At 37.3% G+C, this 25,313-nt stretch overlaps 1 protein-coding gene and 1 pseudogene across 1 annotated transcript in view; one reads left to right on the forward strand and one right to left on the reverse strand.

The window, feature by feature from the left end:
* The window catches only part of LEO1 (LEO1 component of Paf1/RNA polymerase II complex), a 50,597-nt gene that overhangs the window by 11,523 nt on the left and 13,761 nt on the right, over positions 1 to 25,313 (reverse strand). The window contains exons 2-11 of the mRNA XM_077127906.1: positions 24,435 to 25,190; positions 22,215 to 22,319; positions 19,002 to 19,096; positions 18,203 to 18,348; positions 17,378 to 17,462; positions 9,304 to 9,398; positions 8,634 to 8,768; positions 7,407 to 7,542; positions 4,845 to 5,031; positions 2,507 to 2,604 (exon numbers count right to left, since the gene is read on the reverse strand). Of these exons, the coding sequence (XP_076984021.1) occupies positions 2,507 to 2,604; positions 4,845 to 5,031; positions 7,407 to 7,542; positions 8,634 to 8,768; positions 9,304 to 9,398; positions 17,378 to 17,462; positions 18,203 to 18,348; positions 19,002 to 19,096; positions 22,215 to 22,319; positions 24,435 to 25,190 (1,838 nt within the window). The remainder of the gene's footprint in view (positions 1 to 2,506; positions 2,605 to 4,844; positions 5,032 to 7,406; positions 7,543 to 8,633; positions 8,769 to 9,303; positions 9,399 to 17,377; positions 17,463 to 18,202; positions 18,349 to 19,001; positions 19,097 to 22,214; positions 22,320 to 24,434; positions 25,191 to 25,313) is intronic.
* LOC143655157 (chromobox protein homolog 3 pseudogene) lies at positions 19,564 to 20,110 on the forward strand (annotated as a pseudogene).

Genomic DNA, 25,313 nt, shown 5'->3' on the forward strand with positions numbered 1-25,313 from the left:
TCAGTAGATTTGAAGTGGCACAAGAAAGAATCTGGGAATTTTAATATAAGACAAACTGTGCAATTCAAAGAACAGAGAAAAAAGAGAATGAAGAAAAATAAACCAAATCCTCAGAGACACATGGGTTATCTTTAAGCACACCAACATATATGTATAATGGGAGTACCAGAAGGAGAGAACAGAAAGAAAAGAGCAAAAGAGCAGAAAAAAATATTTAAATAAATTACTTTAAAATATTTAAATAAATAGTTTCTTGTATTTGCTCCAAAATACTCATCTATACAACCAAGAAGTTCAATAAAATCCAAGTATGATACACTCAGAGATCCACACAGATACATCATAGCAAAAATACTGAAAGACAAAAACAAAGGAAAATTCCTGAAAGCAGCAAGAGACTTATCATGTACAAGGAAACCCCAATAAGATTAACAGCTGACTTCTCATTAGACACAATGGAGTCCAGGAGGCAGTGAGATGTATACTCAAAATACTAAAAGAGAAATGATGACAGCTGTCTTTTCAATAATAATAATGGAAGCCAGACGACTTTGAAGAGCTACAGGTCTGAAACTAAAATTGTATAATCTTTGAAAATGTCTTTAAGAGAGCAAAATAAGAACATTTTCAGATAAAGATAACAGGACCATAAAATAGGAATTTTAGCTAAGTAGCTTTACCAGCATATTGGTTAGAGTAAGGGAATAAGAAATAAAAGAATAATTACTTTGTTATTGCTTTCAATTAATAAGCATGCTGTCTAGTACATTACTGATTCATTCATGAATGACTTAAATGGGGGAGAATCATTGTTACTGTTTGGGTGTGCTTTTTAAAGCACAATTGCTGAAATGATCAACAATTTTTTCAAATGCCTTAAAAAAATTCCAATTTCATCACATTCTGAAATACTAATGAAAGCTGGGTAATTTCCATATATGATATATTTTTAAAGTTAAATTTTAAAGCAACTTTGAGAGAAAACTGAAGTCCAAAGAAATTAGACATCTAAGATCAAAGCAGGATTCAAAACCATACGGTCTTGTAAGACTTCAAAGCCCGTACTCTCTCAGCTTTGCTATGCTGCCTTTATTTGCATCTACTTGGGAAACTAAGCTGAGGCCATTTTCTCACAGGCACAAATAACCTACTCTCAACACAGCAGCAGGTGATTCTATTAAACACTATCCTATCATCTCCCCTCTACTCAAAACCCTCCAATGACATCCTACTTCACTCAGAATAAAAACAAAAAAGTGTTAAAATGACCTACAAGGCTCTGTGTAATCTAGTCCCATCAACTTTCTCCACCATCTCCCTTACTCATGTAGTTCTAGTTTCATGAGACTCCTTGCTGTTCTGCAAATATACCAGACTTGTTCCCATCTAGGGCCTTTGCACTAACTAGTATTCCTTCAGCCTGGAATACTCTTCAAAGAGCTGAATGGCTCACTCCCTGACCTCCTACAGGTCTTTATTCAAAGTTCACTATTTCCAGTGAGAGCATCCCTGAATACCTTCCCTAAAAGTTTAACATTCCAACTCTCACTACTTGCCCTCCATGCACTCTCCATAACCTCTCCCTGTTTTATTCTTCTTAGCACTAATCACAATCTGGCATGCCATATGCAATATTTTACTTATTTGTTTATCATCTTGGTGCCCAAGGATGTAAGCTACAAGAGGCCAGGGGTAAAAAAAAGAATGTATTATTTCCATAATTGAAAAAATATGTATCAAGGATAAAAAAGGAAAACAGAAGCATCCTCTCTTCTACCCACACTGACCATTTTAGTTCTCTACACAAGACTTGGTGTCTCAGAGCCCTGACTTTACCTACAGGCCTTTTCAATCACATGAATGCCCCACCCTGGCCTGTCTGCCCTGCAAGCTTCTAATCCTTCTTCAAGACCTAGTTCCTCCTCTGGGCAGTCGTTCAAGACCCATCTAAGCAGTGTGATGGTCATGTTCATGTGTCAACTTGGCCAGGTGATGGTGCTAAGTTATCTGGTCAAGCAAGTACTGGCCAATCATGAGCACACTGGTTGCATCAAGGGCTGATTATATCTGCAGTTGGCTAAAGGGAGTGTCTTCTGTAATGAGTGATACTTAATTTAATACTGGAAGGCTTTTAAGGAGAATTCAGAAGAGAGAATCTTTCTTTCCTGAGGTGTTCACTGAGGATCTTCACTGGAGCTGCCAGTTCATGGACTGCCCTAAAGATTTTGGAGTCTTACATCCCCAGGTGGTGTGAGACACTTTTATAACAAAATATCATATTTACAGATCTCTCCTATTGGTTCTGTTTCTCTAGAGAATCCTGACTAATACACAAAGGTAACCTGACCTTCCTCTTACCACTCTTTGGCCGGTTACTAAGTCTCTCTCACTGAATTTTAATGATGAAATTTCAATGTGTAGACAACTGAACGCCCACCTGGCCTGTGGGCTCTTCATTCTCTTAGGTACACAGTAAACCCCTTGAATTTAATAGATTTGGCTTTACCTCGTCACTGGTGAGTTTCTTTGCTCTGAGTAATCTCTGAGCCTTATCTTCTTCTGATCCCTCATCACTGTCTGAAGAATAGATTCTGGCTCGTTCCTCTGAAAGCAAAGGAATCAGATTGTGATCGATTTTCAAGGACAGTGATCTTATGCATTCCTGAAATTTTCTTTTGACAATTATCTTTAGTTTCCTTAGTACAGTTTTCCCAGAGGAATTAAATTATTTTAAATATTTTGATTTAAAGATAAATGTAGGGTGGGCAATGGTGGCTCAGTGGCACAGTTCTCGCCTGCCATGCTGAAGACCTGGGTTCAATTCCTGGTGCCTGCCCATGCAAAAAAAAAAGGTAAAAGCAAATTTTAAGTTTTAGATATGTTGAAATGAAGTACATTTCAAAATATAAGAATGGTTCATCTGACCATTTTTCTTTCTTTTTTTTTCCACTGAGCCACCATTGCCCGCCCTTTTTGACCACTTAATCAAAAATGCTTGCGTGCAAGGTGACTACAGAGACAGATACCACTACTCTTCCAAAGTAAATTACTAAAATCTTCATGGGGAATAGCAGTTAATTCCAAATCATACTTTGAAGATAAAAACAAAAAAGTGATTTCCTTGCCCTGTTGAAACTACTTGTTGTCAAGTAGACAGTTCAAAAGGTGATGTAGAAGGCAGTGCAATGGTGGCTCAGTGGCAGAATTCTCACCTGCTATGCCAGACACCTGGGTTTGATTCCTGGTGCCTGCCCATGCGAAAAAAAAGGCGATGTAGGCAAGTAACAATCTACACTGACTCCAAGTCCAGATGGCTCTTGAAGTGGAATAAAAGCAACTGACTTTAGACCAACACCTTCATCTCATAACCCTGTAGCCTTCCCCTTCCTAATCTGTGCTTATCTGTAAAGAACTCATATATTAGTTTTTTAATCTCTAGTGAACTGAATATTATAGATCTCTCTCCCTAAAAACATACCTAAATAATTTTGTTTTCATTTAATTTTTGTGTGGTTTATTTCCACAATTAATCTCTTTCTGTCAAAAAGCTGCACTGTTTAGAAAAAAAAGTTTCTGTACTATAACTCAAATATATAAAAGGTAGGTAGGTTGTAATTAACCATAAAATATGCAGTCACTGCAAAAAAGGAGAAAAGAGTTTCATAGGGTGGTGAGAGAAAAAGAAATGTGAGGGTTCTCAGCTTACCACTTTAACAGGGCAAAAGCAGGGTGCATGGTCACCTGAGACAGGCCTTACATTAAACAGTGATTTCCAAAGCTATATATATAAGTGAATCCAGGCAAGTATTTAAGCCTTGTAATTTACAGATAAGGCATGTGATTCAGAGATGTAAAGTCACTTGTCCAAAACTGACAAGTGTAAGGATAAAAATGGTGCTAGGTAACAATGATTTAGTACTTGCTATATGCCAGGTTCTGGGCTAAGTACATGATATGTACTATATCGTCCAATTCTCAAAACGACCTTATGTCGTAAGTTTTATCACTAATAGGATTTTTATTTCCTCATTTTGTTAACAGAAGTTAAGGAAGATGATATAACTTAAAAAATCATTCAGCAAAAAGTGGCAGAGTTAAGATGAGACAGAATAGGCAGTTTCAGGAGTGCAGTCCACGTCTTCTAATTTTAATTTTTATTAGCATGTTATTTTGCTAGCGGCTGTGGGGAACCTCTGGGTGAAAACCATGTGGACACAGTTTTGTGGCTGAAGGAGACACTGCAGAGGTCAGATGACCTTGGTTTTAAGCACTAACCCTGCCACGTACCAAATATTTGGCTTTGACAAGTTAATCAACCTCTCAAAGTCTCAGTTTCTTTGATGAGAAAAAAGATAATAACAGTCACTGGGTCACAACATTGTTATGAGGATAAAACAGGATGCAAAAATAATGTTAAGTGCTTGCTAGCGTTCAGTTTATGCTGAATAGACGCTAACCACTACAAACTGTTACTTGTGGAAGGAGGGGAATATTCAAAGAAGAACTTAAAGAAAAGTAAAGGTGAAAGAAAATATCATGTATTCTCTAAATAATTTAATATCGATTCCCAGTCAGTAATAAAATAAAGTTTGGAAAGTTTTAAATATAACTGGTAAACTTCCAAAACAGAAAACAGAAGCTCAAAGAACAATGCTGGAAGTGGGAACAGCAGCAATCCTACCCTTTCACACTCACCTGAAAGGACACTGCGATGACTAGCTCATTAGGGTTTGTTGACATTCATCAACACTGGATTTTAAAAATTTGGCATTCAAATTATGTCCAAAGCAAAGAGAAGTGCCTGAACCCCAAATGAGGACATTTAAATTCTGCACCAGACTCACCTCGAATACCCCCTTTGTATCGGTTTTTAATGGCAGCCAAGCTGATGGACTCCTCGCCTTCCTCCTCCTCGTCGTAACGATCAGGTTCCAGGTAACTAGCACTCAGCCCCCGCTGGTGCTGTTTCTCTCTCATGCGGCGCTGCTGAGATTCCCTACGAATAGAGGCCCTCAAACGTTCTTCTTCTTTCTGTGAAGAAAACAATTAACTAAAAAAATGAACTCCTTTTGTGCCCCCCTTGAATCTATTTTTACTATAAAGAACATATTGCAAATGCTTAGCCCGAGATAATACTTACATCATATGTCTTCAGAGTATAGTTCTCTCCATATTACAGCTGTTACAACACAGTGGATTGTTTTATTTAGTTTTAAGACATGAAGGCAATAAAAAATTGAAGAGGCAAGTCCTTGAGAGTGCACCATCCTCTGAGGCCAATCAAAGCCAGGTTGAAGCTGCCAGCCCTGAGAAACCTTATCCATGCCTAGTGGACACCTGAATTGACCCCTTGGGCAGTGAAGGCTGTTTTTGTTAATTACTGAGCCGCACGTACCTCACTTGCCCAGGCTCCACCAAACCCCCATGGTTTTCAGATACTCCTGTCCAAGCCCCTCAACACCGAGCGCTCCCCACAGCTTCTGAAAGCAGATGACAGGAAAGTCCTGATGGAGGGTCTCTGAGCCCCAAAGTAGAGTCTCCAGTTCTTTCAGAGCTGCCTGACAGTCAGAACATTGATATTCACAAGGCAGGGACAGGATTTGAGGGGGTCAGAAATATTCTGGCATTTCTTTGAAGATTATCCTTATTCAAATTGCTCCAAATTATTACATACAACTCCAATTCTGTTGTTAGAAATGTAAAGTGGCAAATTGTTTCATTAAGTAGTACGTGGCTGTACTGGGTAGAGTAAAAATTCCTGCCAGTGGGACAAGGACTGATTGCAAAATAGTTGATGATCCCTTGTTTGCATTTTCACAGAAGCTCGGGGAGTGAAGAAGGTTTGGGAGAACTTTCAAGGTGGTTCAGGGGCTCTTCCAATAGGGCTGAAATGAGTCTGCAAGTCCCCTTTGGCTCCTCTAGCCCCAGCACAAAACGCAGGGAATGGAGCAAGAAGCAAGGCACCAAAGCCAGTGTCCCTGCTGGAGTAGGTACAACTGCTGAATCAGAGTTAGTTAGCCTGCCTCCATAACAAAATACAGGATGGAGGAAAAGGTAGAGGCGCTTGGGCAAAACTTCAGCAGAAGCTGATACTGAGATTAGTAAGAAAAGTCCTGAGACAACCGAACTGCCTTGGCTTCACCATGTCCATTTCCACTAAGGAATGCAATCACATAAGTCAGGTAGGGCAAAGGTTGAGATCTAGCAGGGATCAGAGAAGACAAAGAAGAGGGATAATGAGACTGTACCATTACATTCAGCTCCTCAAAGCAAGCGCTGCTCCAGAGACTCAGGGTATCAATTCAAGCTCACAAATCATCATCCAAGAACAATGCCCCAGAATTAAATCTGCACCTAATTAATAGCTGTATACCTAATTAACAGCTGTTTAAATATGAAAACCTACCAGGTAGGATATTATAAATGGACCTTATAAAAACCATACCTATTGTGCCGTTCAAAGCTGTTATGTACCTCAGAAAAGCCATGTCCTTTCTACTAATCCAATTTTGTGGGGGCAGCATGTTTCTTTCAATCTTGATTCAATATAGTGGGGCACAAACTGTGGATTGTTTCCATGGAGATGTGACATACCCAGATGTAGGTGGGGCCTTTTGATTAGATAGAGATGTGACTCTGCCCCTTCAAGTTGGCCCCTGAGTAGTTTACTGGGGTACTTTATAAGGGGAAATATTTTGAAGACAGTCAATAAGAGATCCAGACATTTGGAGATGCAGGAAGGAAAAATCCCTGGGGAAGTTGTTTGAAACCAGAAGCCAAGAGACCAGCCATGTGCCTTCCCAGCTGACAAAGGCGTTTTGGACCATCGGCCTTTCTTGAGTCAAAGTATCTTTCCCTGGATGCCTTTGTTTAGACATTTTTCATGGCCTTAGAACTCTAAACTTGCAACTTATTAAAGTTCCTTTTTAAAAGCCATTCTATTTCTGGTATATTGATTCTAACAGCATTAGCAAACCAATACACCTATACTTACTCTTTATCTGATTCTGTTTTAGGAACTCTCCCATTCAAACTCCTGGCCTAGTCTTACTTATCCTATTTTAGACTGAATCTCTAGCATTACCACTGATAGCTGACATGGGAACTAAATGAGACACAGGTGATTTTATCATCTTTTAAATTATCTGTGAAAGTTTGGACCTTTTCAACCACCAGTTTGTAGATGAAATCTCAGGAACTGCTGGAGAATCCTGAGCCCTCATGCCTGTTTTACTAATATCACTACATCATCTACTGTTAGGTAAATACATAAGAAATGATGCCAGTCCCTAATCGAGTCGACTGGAAGGGGAAAAGAAGTGAGAAGAAGAGATGATGAGCAAATGTTTTGGGAAATACTATTCTGAATATAACAAAAACGCCAGGATACAGTCTAGCAAACATACCTTTATCATTTCTGTGCGTTGGCATTCTGGATCACGACCAGCCATTGGTAAGATTCTAATCTTCTGTGTCTTCGAACATCTATCAGCAAGTGACAGAGTCATCTTTCTATGTGTGGCACTGTCTGTAGAGTGAGGTCTGTCAGGAAATGAATTAAAAACGTATCACTAGCTATTAAATATAATTCTCAGCCAGTTATACCAGTATCAAAGAAACAACTGACCATTTCATATTCATAATAGGTATGGCCACTCAAATATACTAGGTGAGTATTTCTGAACTTTCTTTGTTTTTCACCTCATTGAGACATACCTATCTCACAAACGATGTAAAAAACAGAATACATTGTGCAGCATAATTGCCTTTTACAAGCAGTAAGTGTATAGATTCAAGAAGCATTTATTGAATATCATATACGCCAGGCACTGTGCTCTGTGTTTTACATGTTATTTGACATCATCACCAAAGCTACCCTGTGAGGTCATTATTATCTACATTTTATAGATTAGGAAACTGAGGCTAAGAGAGGTTGACAAATTTGCACAAGGTCACACAAGTAACATGGGATTCAAATACAGTTCTATCTTATGCCAAAGGATATGCTCTTGACTAACAGAATTCTCAAAAAGCCAAATCCTAATCAACCATATTGTGCTCCCTAAAGATAAGCAGTAAGCAAGGACGGTCTGCACAGAATCAAGAAGAACATAGATGTTTCAGTGTAACCCCTACACAATCCAGAGAAGAGAAATGCTCCCACCAACTGACCTAACGTATTCCACTTCAGTTTGGAGAATACATCCCTGCAGTTGTACTACATTCAGAAGCCTAAGGCAAAGGAATGAATCCAGCTTTTTACATCAACCAACTCACTTCCTTTCCTCTGACTGCATGCATACCAACAATCTTTAGCTATCAGTTAATTTCCCAGTTCGATTTTACTAAAAGAATGAACTAACCAGCAGAGACAAGTATTCCAGGACCCTAGGTAATTAAGGTAATAACTAGAATTAAATTGAAGTTCTGCTTTACATAACAGTGTCTTGTATATTTATTTGGTTAGCATGATCTAGTTCGCTGATAAACTTGATAAAATATCATGAACCTTAAGAAGTGGTTACTGATGAACAATACTGTGAGGTTATGTTAATCAGGAGAGAGCTAGACATTCTGGACATTTGTTTTGCTGCTTTAACTGTAACAAATAATAGGCTGACAAGAACAGTTACCTGAAGGTGAGTTTTGTTTTAAAGACGGCTTGTCCCTGTAGACCAGTACCTTGTCTTATAAAAAGATGATTGTGATCACCTTGCAGCGGAGCTTTGTAAACATCAAACACTTCATTGCCTAAATGCAGTGACATGCTGAAAACAAATATTTAATATATTAAAGTCATAAAGCTTTCATTCTACCACTTTTGTGTCACTTAAAATGTGACAGAATTGTTGCTTCCTCTCCTTACAAAGAATTCATATGGAAAGAAAAGAATAAAGGCATGATGTGAAAAATGGACTGACTACATAGAAGTACCAGTGCTGTGACATCTACCCATCCTCTACTACTTTCCACACCAAAGAGAGTTTTTCAAAAACATCAACTTATAGTGAGCAGTATGCACGGGGGGGGGGGGGGGGGGGGGGGGGGGTGAGTCTAACATTTCCAAACTAATACGCTGTAGCCGAGGAGGATGATCACATTTCAGGCCCACTTTTAAGGTCTCCCACCAACCAAAATGACCTGAATTATTTATTTCTCTCAGGTTTTCCATGCAATGCCAGAGGCTGAAAAATAGAAATTCTTTTTTAAGAGGTGGCCCTAAAATGAGTCCTACTCCAAACACTTGATCCTTCTTGGCCAAATTCTGGAAATTTCAGTAGTCCTCAGACATTCTGTACTCACCTTCCATCTGACCACTTGACTATTCGAGCATTGCTTTCCTTAATTTCACTTCCTTCTTCATCCCGGCGTATCCTCCACCTTATGGTATTTTCTACCTGTTTTAAAGCACAAATGCATTAGAAAATCATAGTCTAATTGACTGATGCTATGCTTCTTTTCTCAAGAGAGTCATTATCATAAAATAAGTAAAAGTATGTTGTAACAGAAAAAGAGAAATATTGGAACCCTTTTGCTTCACTAACCTAGAAATGCTGGAAAAATTAAAAACAGATAAAAGGGAATTCATGAGCAACCAGGACCAGAATTATAGAAAGTGCTGAAACCCAGACCGTCTATCTGAGCAGATGGTAAATCTGCAGTAGCCTTGGGACACTGTAAGACACAATTAGAGCTACAATGTATATAAGGCATGAAACCATATGAAGCAGCAGTTCAGAACAGAGATCCCTATATAAAGCAGGTTGTCTGGCTGTGCTAAAATCCCTCACTCACCAAATATGAGTAAGGGGAAAAGAAAGTAATCTGTAAAAATTAATACCCAGGCCTGAGCAAGTTTTAGAGCCCAGCTTTATCTCACAAGCATGGTGGGAAACTCCAAGCCAAGATATCAGTGGAGTAGCAGAAGCTCATACTGAAAAACTCTGGAAAAATACTGTAATAACCAAACTACACTGTACTCCCACAGAAAAAAAAAGAAGCCTCATTTAAGGGGAGCTGACAAGTAAGTTATGAAACACAAGATCATATGCCATGAGTGACAGTTTGCAAACAAAACAGATAAGGAGACCAGCTCCCTAAGAACCTGGAACAGCAGGAAAATCTAACAGAATTATAATACATGCTACGCTTGAAAGTATTTAAGAGGTATAAGAAACCAGAGATAAAATAAGGAGAGACATGCTGGCAAAATCATAATAGCAAAACTTGTAGGCTCTTCAGTATGGACAACCAAAGCTATAGGCTGAGCCCCTAGTCTTGGGGTTTGTTCATATGAAACTTAACCCCACAAAGGATAGGTCAAGCTTACTTACAATTAGGCCTACGAGTCACCCCCAGGAGAATCTCTTTTGTTACTAAGATGTGGCCTCTCTCTCCAGCCAACACAACAAGCATACTCACCACCCTCCCCCTGTCCACGTGAGACATGACTCCCAGGGGTGTGAACCTTCCTGGCAACGTGGGACAGAAATCCTAGAATAAGCTGAGACTCAGCATCAAGGGATTGAGAAAACCTTCTAGACCAAAAGGGGGAAGAGTGAAATGAGACAAAGTGTCAATGGCTGAGAGATTCCAAACAGAGTTGAGAGGTTATCCTGGAGGTTATTCTTATGCACTAAGTAGATATCACCTTGTTATCCAAGATGTAATGGAGAGGCTGGAGGGAACTACCTGAATATGTAGAGCTGTGTTCCAGTAGCCATGTTTCTTGATGATGATTGTATAATGATACAGTTTTCACAATGTGACTGTGTGATTGTGAAAAACTTGTGTCTGATTCTCCTTTTATCTACCTCGTCAACAGAAGAGCAGAACATATGGAATAACAATAAATAATAGGGGGAACAAATGTTAAAATAAATTTAGTTTGAAATGCTGGTGATCAATGAAAGGGAGGGGTAAGGGGTATGGTATGTATAAATTTTTTTCTGTTTTCATTTTATTTCTTTTTCTGAATAGATGCAAATGTTTCAAGAAATGATCATGACGACGAATATGCAAATACGTGATGATATTGTGAATTACTGATTATATATGTAGAACAGAATGATTAAAATAGGAATGTTTGCATTTGTTTGGTGTTTTTTGGTATTTAAAAAAATAAAATAGAAAAACAAACAAACAAAAAAACGCGTAGACTCTTAAAGATCACCTGCATCTCACTGTGCTATTGTGATCATTCGTCCTCTCCTTCGTCTTAACCCTAAGCCTTATCTATATTTGGAGTGGACCTATGGAGTTGAAAAGATCAAGATACATTTTGGGACTCTCGAATTCTCCCTGTTACCGTAAAGGTGTTTTTGAAAATCATGCTTTCTCTCTATGTATCCACCTACTTAGCAAATGGTCTTCAAACTGAGATGGATAGACTCTTACAAAGACTTCAAGAAATATGAAAGCAAGGATAGTTTAGAAAGAATCTTTACGTAGGTCCTTAATTTCCATAAATGTCTTAACTAAAATTGATCTCCCTGAGAACGCCTCTTGGTCTCTTTTCCCACCTCTCCTTTCTCAACTGCTGTTCTCCCACTTGTTAAAAAAAAAAAGGAATTATCTTTCAACCATCACAACTTTCTTCAGTAACTTGCCTTAGCGTTGTTTAAAGACCTCCAGGGCACTAAACTATGCACAATTCAAAATGCTGCTGTTGGGGTTTGTGGTAGTTAGATTCAGTTGTCAACTTGGCCAGGTGAAGGCACCTGTTCTGGTGCTGTGGACATGAGCCAATGGTACGTGAACCTCATCTGTTGCTGATTACATCTGCATTCAGCTAGGAGGTGTGCCTGCTGCAATGAATGATATCTGACTTAACTGGCTATTGTTTAAATGAGAGAGCACAATGTAGCACAGGCCAAGCAGCTTGGCATACCTCATCTCAGCACTCGCAGCTCAGCCCAGTCCAAGCCTTTGGAGATGCAGAAAGGAATCACCCCAGGGAAAGCTGTTGGAACCCAGAGGCCTGGAGAGAAGGCCAGCAGAGATTACCCTGAGCCTTCCCATGTAAGAAAGAACCTCAGATGAAAGTTAGCTGCCTTTCCTCTGAAGAACTAACAAACTAAATTTCCTTTTATTAAAAGCCAATCCATCTCTGGTGTGTTGCATTCTGGCAGCTAGTAAACTGAAACAGGGTTAATGAGCATGAATGACTGTTAATAACTGTATTACAAATTCTTTCAAAGGTTAGGTATTTTTCAATTCTTTGCTTTCAACAAAACTGAATGATGACCTGATCAAATTGTCAGTGTAAATTTATTTGTTCAGGCCCAGATTGAGATTGTGCAAAGCATAGGCTGGTGCTGCTGTGAGATCAAAAAATATGCCAGGCACAGAAGTAGACACAGATTTATTACGACTTACATATAGGAGACATTTCCCATTAGCAGCCAACCTGGAGGGGTAGCACCCCGCAAAGGGACAAAGTGGTACAAGTAGCAATATGTATATGATTTTAGAACAAAGACATTTCATATAGTATGAGGAAATTGGGCTGCTAGTATAATCATTAAAGGGGTGTAAGACCTGATGTTTTACTAAGATTAATGTTTAAGACTAAGATATAATCAGTGCCATTTTACATCCGTGATTACATTCCTCTCCCTTCAGGGAGACTGCTTACTTTCCTGACCTTTGCCCTGGCTAAATCAGTCCTGTTATGTGTTCAGGGTTTCATTACTGTTTATGAGGGGACCTGGGTCCTGGACTGCCACATTATTAAAAATAAGTTTTGATGATAAGTCACTAGGAGTTCAATGATTCAAGTGACACTGCTAAAACAAAGCACCTACTGTTCCTAGCTACTTATCTGTATAAACAAGCTTTTCAAAGAATCCTCTATGTAAAGCAAAAAGAATGCATAAAATTGATGCTGGGGGGGGGGGGTGGATGAGGAAGAGAAAGTAGAGAAACTGTAAGGAAAAAAAAGATACTATGAAAATACCAGACAGGTTTGGGAAACATTCGAGAACCTACAGAAATGAAAAACACTGTAGTTGAAATTAGAAATCCAGTGGACTTCTAGGAAAATATGGCACATTGAATGCATGCCATTTATCACTGCAGCATCTTAGAAACCCACTAAAATTACGGTAAAAGTACAGAACAAAAAAGGGATTCACTCAATAAAAAAATGAGCATGATATTGCAGTAAAGAGAAGTCAACATTTTGAAAACTGATAGTTCTACGACCATGATTCCTCATGCCTATTCCCCTACCATCAGCCCTCAAAATAGCTGCTCCCACTACCATTTAGATTTTCTGGATCTCCACTCTGTTAGCTGTGACTGACTCTGCAACTGAGTCCTAATGGTTCCCTTTCGGTCTTTTCCTTTCTTTCTTTATTCCTCACTAAGTAAACAAACATCTAAAAATCCAGCTAATTAAAGAAATCAATAATATTCACGAATTAAATATGATGTCATGTCTTCATGTCTGAGATCAGTTTCAAAGTTGTCTGGGGTAGCGGAGCACAGAATATAAAATGACTGTCCATGAGTTGACAACTATTGAAATGAGTGATGGGCACATGAGAATTCATTATGCTATTCTCACTGAATCTGTAGATGCTTAAAATGTTCCTTTTAAATAATTAAAACAGAACAAAACAAAAAAAAAAAAAACTGTCACAAATCCTATCTCCCCTTGTCTATAAAATAAGTTAATTATAAATACACAGATGTATATGGGCTACATTAACTGAAAAGCCATTCTGAAAAATGTTTCCTATTATATAAAAAAGATTCACATGATAATGATGCTATGATAGAACACACTGTTAGTCTTATGTATTGGGATGAAGAAATCATAAAAGTACTTATAAAGACAGAGGACCTCAGAGGTATAAGAACTATACTTGGTTCCTTGTTCATTAAAGAATTAAGAATACCACTAATCAATTCTATATGAATTTTTAAGGAAAATTAAGTCTGGCCAACTTAGTCTTAAACATCACTCAAGAAATGAAGGGTCCAGGTTTGTTTTCCACCACAAACAAGCAATCTGTGTCAGAACTGACAATTTGTACCCTAATGCACCAAGGTTTTAGAGTGAAATATTTATTTCTAAATTTTTAGGTCTAGTAATTCTGGCATCATATGGTCTGAAAATAAAACATTCACTCACTGATGCATCATGATAGATAAAAGAAAAAGGGAAAATAAATAAATAAATCGATAAAAAGTCAGTAATTAAGGAGCTACAACATTAATTTATATCAATGATGAGAAATAATCAAAAGGAAGTGATAAAATTAGGAAAGGTGAAAAAGTGATAAGGCCAGAGTCACTAAAATAGTCATGAGAAATGCATACTGCTAACCCTGAATCATTACATACATGTTATCCAAGGAAATAATATTAACACATGGGTTAATGGCAGGGGTGAGAGGCAGTAAAAAACAAAAACGAGTCTAAGGTATGAAAACTCTGTATTTTATGCATTATTTTTCTGTAAACTTACAACTTCTCTAAAAAATAAAGAAGCAGTCTAAGCATTACAAACTATTAATTGTGTGACCCTGGGCTAGCCATTGGCCCCAGTTTATCTTTACTTTCTCATTTGGTTTGAATTTCCATCCAGAAGAAAAATACTTAAATCTCATGAAAAGCTTTCGAAGTCCATGTCTTTTCGACAGAAACTATCTTATACCAAGGTTCTTTTAGGTACTTGTACATCTATCTACACTTAAAGAGATGGTACCATTAGAAATTTTAAAATTTAGTCCCTGAATTCTAAGAATGCCAGACTATCACTTCTTAACATTCTAAGACTATGTACAACATCCACTGTCTGGAAAATAAGATACTTACAGAAATCCTTCAGATTTAGGAATTTTAAATGCCTAGCTCCAATCAGTATCGTGGGTTCAACTGATTCTTGTTTCTTGGTAAAACTCCAGCTCTAAAATGTGTGCTTAACCTACATCCTTTTTGTCAAAGGAAGGTTAGAGGTCTTCCATGGATAGACGTAGTAAGACAGTACAAGGAATTAAAGAGAAGCATAATGGGAATTCAGTACAATAAAAATTTCCTCTAACAGTCAAAAAGAACCATCAAAAGAACACACAAAAAGAGCCACGTGGTGAACAGATCTCCTTTTCTACATGATTTATTTATGCATGGATTAAAGAACCAGAAGAATTTCCTCTTGTAGAAAATTGCTAGTATATATGGAGGCAGTCCTACAGACCTAAGACTTCAGTACTATTTGCTCTGAAGGAAGCACCTAACAATTTTAAGCAAGCATCAAAAAAAGTCTAACATGGCTAAACAAACTGCAGCATATACATATGACGGAATATTATGCAGCTGTAAGACAGAATAAAGTTATGAAGTATGTAACAACATGGATGGACCTTAAGGACATTATGCTGAGTAAGATTTGCCAAAAACAAAAGGACAAACACTGTATGGTCTCACTGATATGAACTGACATTAGTGAACAAACTTGGAATATTTCGTTGGTGACAGAGACGATCAGGAGACAGAAATAGGGTAAGATATTGGGTAACTGGAGCTGAAGGGAAACAGATTGTACAATAGGACTGAATATAAAAACTCAGAAATGGACAGCACAATACTACCTAACTGGAATACAATTATGTTAAAACACTGAATGAAGCTGAATGTGAGAATGATAGAGGGAGGAGGGCTGGGGGCATAAATGAAATCACAAAGAAAAAACAGACAATAAAGATTGAAATGGTGTAATCTGGGAATGCCTAGAGTGTATAATGATAGTGACTAAATGTACAAATTTAAAAAATGTTTTTGCATGAGGAAGAACAAAGGAATGTCATTACTGCAGGGTGCTGAAAATAGATGGTAATTAATATATTAAAATTTCAACTTATGTGTGAGACTAAAGCAAAAAAATGTTTATTTGGTACAAAATTTGTATTTTGACTGGTGCATGTCCTAATATAACTTATGTAGATAGGTGGCTGAACAACATAAGTACATGGAACCTTGAGTAGGACATGAAATTTTGTTGGTTTGTCCAGAGTGATGCCCCGATGAATCCCAGAGTGATTTGATCAGTGAGTAGAAAAGTATTTGCAAAGTCCCCTTTGGGGAATGGTGAGAATGGGGGAAAATTCAACCCCCCTAGTTGAACTCTTGATATTCTCACAAGCAGTGTGGACAACCAAAGCTACAGGCTGAGCCCCCAGTCTTGGGGGTTGTTCATATGAAACTTAACCCCACAAAGGATAGGTCAAGCCTACTTATAATTAGGCCTAAGAGTCACCCCCAAGAGAGTCTCTTTTGGTGCTCAGATGTGGCCTCTCTCTCCAGCCAACACAACAAGCAAACTCACCACCCTCCCCCTGTCTATGTGGGACATGACTCCCAGGGATGTGGACCTTCCTGGCAACGTGGGACAGAAATCCTAGAATGAGCTGAGATTCAGCATCAACAGAATGAGAAGAACTCTAGAATGAGCTGAGACCCAGCATCAAGGGATTGAGAAAAACCCTAGAATGAGCTGAGACTCAGCATCAAGGGATTGAGAAAACCTTCTAGACCAAAAGGGGGAAGAGTGAAAGGAGACAAAGTGTCAATGGCTGAGAGATTCCAAACAGAGTTGAGAGGCTATCCAGGAGGTTATTCTCATGCATGAAGTAGATATCACCTTGTTATTCAAGACGTAATGGAGCAGCTGGAGGGAACTGCCTGAAAATGTAGAGTTGTGTTCCAGTAGCCATGTTTCTTGATGATGACTGAACAATGATAAAGCCTTCACAATGTGACTCTGTGAATGTGAAAACCTTATGTTTGATGCTCCTTTTATCTACCTTGTCAACAGATGAGTAGAATATATGGAATAAAATTAAATAAGGGGAACAAATGTTAAAATAAATTTAGTTTGAAATGGTAGCGATCAATGAAAGGAAGGGTAAGGGGTATGGTATGTATAATTTTTTTTTCTGTTTTCATCTTATTTCTTTTTATGTTATCTTTTATTTCTTTTCCTGAAATGATGCAAATGTTCTAAGAAATTATCATGATGATGAATATGCAACTATGTGATGATATTGTGAATTACTGATTATATATGTAGAACAGAATGATTATATATTAAGAATGTTTGTGTTTCTTTGTTGTCATATTTTTTAATTTAAAATTAATAAAAAAATTTTTAAAAAAAGTCTAACAGTGAGAAAAGCACTAGAAAAGGGAGGGACACCTTTACAAAGAAAACACTATATATTTTCTTCCCTAGAAATATTCTGAAAGGCATATAATTCACTTGTTAACATAACAGGAAATATAAAAGATCATTTTTAAAAGCTCAAGTATCAAGTTAGCATCTCCAGGTTTTACTTAGAAAAAAAGAAAGGAATAAAGCATGAAATGGTACCTTTAATTTTAACCTTGTTCTACCTTCTTCGTCCAGCATTTCTTCATCTTCAAATTCATCTTCATAATACTGAGGATCAAAAGGCCTATAAATTGTTTGTAAATAAACTATTAATCATATTTGATAAGGAATATTATTACTGCTGTAGAATAATATCTCTATTGATATATACCAATATACTGAAAAGTCATTATGTAATCAAAAATCATAATAATAACTGATTTTCAGGCTCAACTTCAAGGAAGTATTCTAATTACTGTTTTTCTGAAATCTGGTATTAATACATATTGTTTGACATAAAATGCAAGCTAGGCTAAATAGTCTAAATATTACTTATTCTTATTATGTTTAGTCTTCCAAAGAATAGACCACATAAACCCTAGCTTTCAACATCATTCTGCTTGGTGGAAAAAATGTAAATTACACAAGAGCTTGAATGCTGCTTATGACTAATACCCATCCACACAATTTAGTCCAAAACCACTAGTTTTTCTAGATCCACAAGGCTGCTATGGTGGATGTTTGTAGTTTTTCTAACAAATTTCCTCACTTTCAATTGCATCTTTTTCAGGGCTACACTAGTCAAAACAACTTTTAAGATTTGCAACGTCTGTTAATTTATAAGAAAGTATCAAACTGTTTAAAACAATTACAAGCATTGAAAGCTCATACTTTTTCTACCACGGGATTTGCTCCATTTATTTTTTTTGAGATACATGAAGAATTTTCCAATTTTATAATAAGTCAAGTCATGTAAAATAAGAAAAATACTAACAATTCCACATATTTCAACATCTAGAAAAAACTTTTAATTAATCCCCTTACCTGGGCTCTACACTGAGAAAGTTGGGCAGTTTAACAAAATACAAGTCATTTCCTAAATCAGTGTTTACTTTGGGTATTTCTACTTCTATCCTGGTCTCAGGAATTGGCTCTTCTTCCTGTTGATCTTGTGGTAATCCATTTTCATCCTAGTAAAAGAATCACAGAATTTTAGAGCTTGAAAGAACCTCAGTAATGACCTAGCTTAACCTCTACATATTAATGACTTATTTAGGCTAAAAACACATTTATTCATCACTTTAGGGCTAAAGCAATACCAATCACCAGTCCTACCCACCCACACCCCCAATAAATTTCATGTTAAAAAAGATCAGTTTGGATGCATCAAGAAAATATTTCTTTTGTGATAAATCTGTCTTGTAAATGTTCAGTAACAGAAGTGTGAGATTAATTAACATGTCAATATGAGGTAACTAACAATTAAAATTAGGAAAAATTATCAACACAGCACACATTTTTTTGGTCATGAACAAAAAACATTTAAATTAATGGTTCTCAAATCACATTTCCTTACAGTTTAGGCCACAAGCCTTGGCCCCAACTTCATTCTGGGCAGATACTTCTATACCCTCTTTTAATCAAGAGTTCCCTACATTAAAAAAAAAAAAAAAAAAAAAAGCGTTCCCTACATAACTAAGAAAGTCATATATGATCATTGTATTTTCATACTGTAATTCAGTTACCAATTTCCTCTTCTTGGCATCAGAGAGATCCTCAGCTTCTGAAACTTTTTACTTATCCATGAATAAGGGGCCTAGTTCACATTAGTAAATTTACTTACCACAGGCTGCCCTGGTGTAGGTGGTTTGTCTTCCCCATCGCTCCCTGAAGATATATCATCTGCACCCCCAAAGAGATCCATGGTTCCACTATTATCTTCAATGTGGGAGGGAAAATGCACAGTATTAATTCATATTTAAACTAAGGTTCTTCAAAACTGATCTCTTCAACATATTCCCAAGTTTTCTGGATCAGTCATTAGGAAACTACCAAGTAACACAACTCTGAACTTGGCTCTCAAAATCTGCCTAAAATATCTATGGACGTGGCGGGCCGCGGTGGCTCAGCGGGCAAGAGTGCTTGCCTGCCATGCCGGAGGACCCCGGTTCGATTCCCGGCCCCAGCCCATGTAAAAAACAAACAAACAAACAAAATATAATAAAACAAGAAAATGTTTAAAGATGTTTCCCTTCCTTCCTTTCATTCTTCCTTCCTTCTCTCTGTCTTTCCTTCCCTTCCTCCCTCTAAAAAAAAAAAATATCTATGGACGAAAATGCTGCAGACCTGGGACTCAGAGCCGCTCAGAGGCAGTGAATAATAGCTCTTCAAGTCTGCAACCAAAAATGGCCTCCTATAAAACTACATTGCAAAAAATGGAAGAAAAGCAGAATGGAAAGAGCAAAAAAGTTGAAGAGGCAGAGCCTGAAGAATCTGTGGTGGAAAAAGTATTGGATCGATGTGTAGTGAATGGGAAGGTGGAGTGTTTCCTGAAGCGGAAGGGATTTACAGATGCACACAATACTTGGGAACTTAAAATTTAGATTGCCCAGAGATAACTGATGCATTTCTCAATTCTCAAAAAGCTGGTAAAGAAAAAGTTGGTACAAAAAGAAAATTTTTATCTGACAGTGAATCTGATGACAGCAAATCAAAGAAGAAAAGAGATGCTGCCAACAAAACAAGAGGTTTTGCTAGAGGTCTTGATCCTGAATGCATAATTGGTGTCACCAACAGCAGTGGAGAATTAATGTTTCTCATGAAATGGAAAGATTCAGATGAGGCAGACTTGGTGTTAGCAACAGAGGCAAACATGAAGTGTCCTCAAACTGTAATTGCTTTTTATAAAGAGAGACTACTTGGCATTCTTGTCCAGAAGATGAAATTCAATAATTATTTGTATTGTTTTATATATATATATAAAATCTGGGTCTTGGATTTTTATTTATTAGTGTGAAGAATAACTACTATTCTAATGGAAATCAAGTTTGATATGTTTGTTTTGAGGTAATATTACTGAGGGGATTGTTAGATTTTTGGAGGGGCATTGGTTTCTGTTTCTTTTCTGCATCAGTATCACTGGCTACTTTGAACAAAATAAAAAAAAAAGTAAATATCTGTGGAGAGGGAAGCATGCAAAACCAATGAAAGGCAAAGTTGTACATGAGGCACTTCTTTCTCCCTTCATTTTCTGCATCCTTATTCTTCCACCTTCCTTTATTCCCCAGGAGCCCAAATGTCCTCTTACAGTTAAGATACTCAAAACTGGGGCTCAAGTACTCCACATGTGGGCCTATATTTTACGTAAATGCCTCAAGTTTCAAAATTACAGGTCCAAGTCTTCTCTTGGACCAGGACTTCAACTAAGAATTGGAACAACAATAATCTGTATAAACCAATAAACCACGGAGGGGTACTAGAGGGTGTGACTAGAAAGACAGGAGGGAAGTCAGAGCGTAGACTGCTGAAAGCTGAGAACAGAAGGGTTATAATTATAGGTAAGGCCATGGTCTAAGATAAGACTATGAGAGACAGGGTGGAATACAAGCTCACTGTAAATGAGGCATGGAAGAAAACGTCAGGCTACTGAGAAGTTTATCTCTGTGATGAGATCACCAAGTTTACAACTCCACCCACCCACCCACACTCTCATCCCCCCTCCTGATTTATTTACTTATTTTTTTTAGTTCTTATCAACATCCAACATACTACATGTTTAATTTACTTATCCTGTTATTCTTAGCCTCCTAACTCTAACTTTACCCTACCAGAATGCGAGTTCTGCAAGGGAGGATTCTTTTAAATCTATTTTTATCACTGCTGTATCTCCAGTGCCTAAGAGATGCTGCCAACAAAACAACAGGCTTTGCTAGAGGTCTTGATCCTGAATGCATAATTGGTGTCACAGACAGCAGTAGAGAATTAATGTTTCTCATGAAATGGAAAGATTCAGATGAGGTAGACTTGGTGTTGGCAACAGAGGCAAACATGAAGTATCCTCAAATTGTAATTGAGGATACAATTTGATACTCAGTAAGTATCTGTGAATAAACTGAAAGAATGAACTTATCTAATTTTCACAACAATCCCATAAAACATTTAGCATCATCCCCCTTTTATGGATCAGATATTGAAATTTAGAGTAAGTAATCTGACTAAAATCATACAGCTGGAAACTAGAGTGACAAAGATTCTAACTTAGATCATCTGATTTAAAAGTCTATGCATATAAACAGATCCAAAGCTCTTTACATAAATTCCAGAAACTGCTGTTTTCCTCTTTTCCTCTTTTGTTGACCTTCTAACTGCATGCTTTAGCTATAATGCTACTTATGATACTTTGCATAAACTGTTGACTCTTTATGCCCAATTACCATTCAGAACAATAACAGGTGTGCATAATCAAACTGTCAAGTGTTATCACTTTTAAGCTAACACTTTCATTGCATAGTAATTTGTATTTGTAAATATGGACATGTGTAGAGATGAACAGATATAACTCCTTCCATGTTTACAACAAAACTACCTTATAACAAACGAACCTAACACTGGAATTTTTTTAACTCTGCATTTAACTCTAAAAATCAGGTTTTTCATCTGTCAACCTGTTAAGAACTTAAGAACAAATGGCCCTGAGACTGTCATTATTCAAACTGAAAACTGGACAGTGCCACCTCCACTCCAATCAGAGGCTCAAACCCCTACCAATGGATCGATTGCAGATACTATAAATGAAGAAATATATTTTTCTACTCTATAGACACTCTTTTCTGTGGATCTTTTATTATGGGATAAATGTTCAGGGTTAGAAGAGCACCATAGTTCAATGTAGAAAGAGGAATGGAAATATATACTTATTAACTGAAATTACTGACAGATGGTAGATTTAAAGCAACTTTTCCTTCTTTTTTGTGTGTTTCTGCATTTTTCAAAATTTCTAGCACATATGTGAATTACTTTTATCACCAGATGTCGTTAAAGGAAATAATGGCAGTACCTTTTGGCACCTCAGCATCACTATCTGCTTCTGAATCAGATGCAATTGCATTCTTGCGTTTCATTCGTAAAACTTCATCTTCACTATCACTGCCTCGTGCAGATTCTATAAGGGTAGAATTAGAAGTTCTGCATCACATCAGTCACACCATAGCTTTAGTGTTTTAAAGGCAACATTGGGTATAAACAAATACATACAATACAATGATAATACATACTATGGAACACTACTCAGCAATAATTATAAATGAACTATTGACACATGAAACAATTTGGATGAATCTCAAGTGCATTATGGTAAGTGAAAGAAAAGATTATAAATTGTATGATTCCATTTCTGTGACTTGGAATGCTTAAAAAGACAACATTATAGTGACAAAAAAGATCAGTGGTTGCCAGGGGCTAAAAGTATGGATAAAGATGCAACTACAACAGGATACCAAAAGGGAGATTTTCAGGGTGACAGAATGGTTCTGTCTCCCAACTGTACTGGTGGTTACACAAATCTACACATTTTTAAATTAATAGCACTATATATATATACAAACAAATCAACTTTACTGTGTTAATTTTAAAAATAAAATTTTTAAAAAGCAACATTTGTTTCTGTAAGCAGGAAAACTTGGAATAAATGAGAAAAGCAGTTACTGAAATTTATGATCAAATTTATATGACACATTCCAGACAAAAAAGAAGAAATAAGAAAAAGAAATAGGTAAAAATATTGGAAAGGAAGAGACACATACATAATTTCCAGATGGTTCAGTTGCCTACCTAAAAACTTCATGAAATCAACTGAACTGCTAAAGAACCATTAAGAGTTAAGCAGGGTGACCAGCTACAAGATCTTCTCTTACGATTCTTGCCTTGTGTTAGTCTGTTAGTATTTGGGAAGTAGTGTATGAATCCTAAAGATTCTGCTAACAGTACAAACAACCCAACTCTGAAATAGTTACTGAATACCTAATGTAGTCCCATGGTCTACACAAACTTGTATCCATCTCTGGAAATATTCTGAACTCCTCTAATATCACCCGAGTGTGGCCTTGAATGCTATCCTGTGAGAGATGTGTTACTAGAGAAAAGACTCCTCCCTATTTAAACCCTCTAAGAAGACAGGATTAAAATATAACTAACATACTCAGTCTCCTAAAGAAATGAAGCAATCCAGATATTACCTCAGGAAGACTTCCAACTTAATCAAAATGGTTATTATATAATAAAAAGAAAAGTGATCTTTAAGTTTTAATATACTCTATATGAAGAACCTGTTAACTTGAGGAGACTAGCTTAAATGGCCATTATAGAAGGAGAGTCCCAAAATAAAAATATGGCTGTTTTCTGCAGAATTTTGGGAGTAAATGCTCTGACCCAAAAACATCTCCCTAGGTTAGGGTGTATGCATCAAGCTATCATAGCTCAACTATGGCCATCAAGATTATCCAACTGTGTTCATACTTTAGGTTTTATGCTCCTCAGTCAATCTCTTGATTTTTATAATTTGGTTTTAACTATAAATTTGCCTCCAGGGAAAGAATACAATGATGAGAGAAATAACTGACCGTTTTGAAACAATTTTGTAATTCAATTTTTGTATATTAGTTTCTTGTAAATTTGATTCATTTGAGTAAACTCCTTGGAGACTCATCACTTCTAGATGATCAAATTTTGGATACCAAAAAGCTGATCTGGAATGGGATACCTAAACCTCAGTATAGCTACCCTGTACCGAGGAACATTCCAGTGGTATTGTCCCCCATCTCCCTACCCAGGCAAATCTATTCTGACTGGAGGCATACTCTTCAAACAGTTACCTACGGAACTGGAACAACTCTTTTTATGTTCTAGCTATTCTAATGCAATATACTGCTAAGACTGATCTCTTTAAAAAATGTTTTTCTGGGCAATGGCGGCTCAGTGGCAGAGTTCTCACCTGCCATGCCAGAGACCTGGGTTCGATTCCCAGAGCCTGCTCATGCAAAAAAAAAAATGTTTTTCTTATACATCAATTAACATAAAACAGGAACAGACAGCAGGTATAAATGAAGTAAGAAAATAAAAAAGCAAAATGTATAAGGTTAGAAAAGGCTGAAACGGAGGGCCAGAAGAGAAAAAAACATGGTTATAAAGATAGGAGTGAAAAAAGAATACAAGAATAAATGGCCCACTGCTATATCTGGATGCTTATACTAAATCACTTGAGTTCTCAGACATACGTTACCTGACTTATGGTCCTGTTCCTCTTCATCATCTGAACGCCTGTGTTCTTCATCCGAGGCCTGGGGCCTTTCATCATCAGAATTCTGCATTTTCTCTTCATCAGATATCTGCGGCTGTTCCTCATCATCAGAATTCTGTTTCTCATCATCATTATCAGATGCTGCTTGCTGTTCATCATCCGAATTAGCTTTTTCCTCCTCAGACAGCTGCTGTCCCTCATCATCTGAAAGCTGAGGCCTTTCCTCATCATCTGTGTTCTGCATTTTCTCATCATCATCAGAATTCTGAAGCTTATCTTCATCAGACCCTTGTGCCCTTTCTTCATCATCAGAATTTTGTATCTTTTCATCATCGGACTGGTCACTTTTATCTTCTCTGTCCCATTTCTCATCATCTGAATGTGCTTTTTCAGAACCTTCTGCGTCTGAGCGATGGCTTCCTCCATCTGATCTCTGACCTTCATCTTCATCATCATTATGCACTTCTGACCCACTCTGCTGATCTACATCTGAGGGGTCATTATCTTCATGGTAAGAATGCTCAGAAGCTTCTGATCTATTGTCTGATCTTTCAGAGTGATTATCACTCCCACTATGATGAGAAGCTCCCTCCTCTTCACTGTCATCTCCAAACAGTTCCTTATTACTTGGTTTTCCTGAATCACCTCTTTCATCTTGATCACTTTCACTTCCAGAGGCATTACTGCCAGAAGCAGCATTCTCTTGATCAGAATCTGAGTCAGATCCAGAATCAGAATCTGTGAAGGAAAATTTACATTCAATTTCATATAAAGATAGGGTGATGTCAAGAGGAAAAGTGGAATAAGGAACTCCAGAAGTCCATCTCAATATTAAAAAAAAAAATGAAAAATAACAACAAC

Source organism: Tamandua tetradactyla, chromosome 14, assembly GCF_023851605.1.
Source record: "Tamandua tetradactyla isolate mTamTet1 chromosome 14, mTamTet1.pri, whole genome shotgun sequence".
Taxonomy (NCBI): Eukaryota; Metazoa; Chordata; class Mammalia; order Pilosa; family Myrmecophagidae; genus Tamandua; species Tamandua tetradactyla.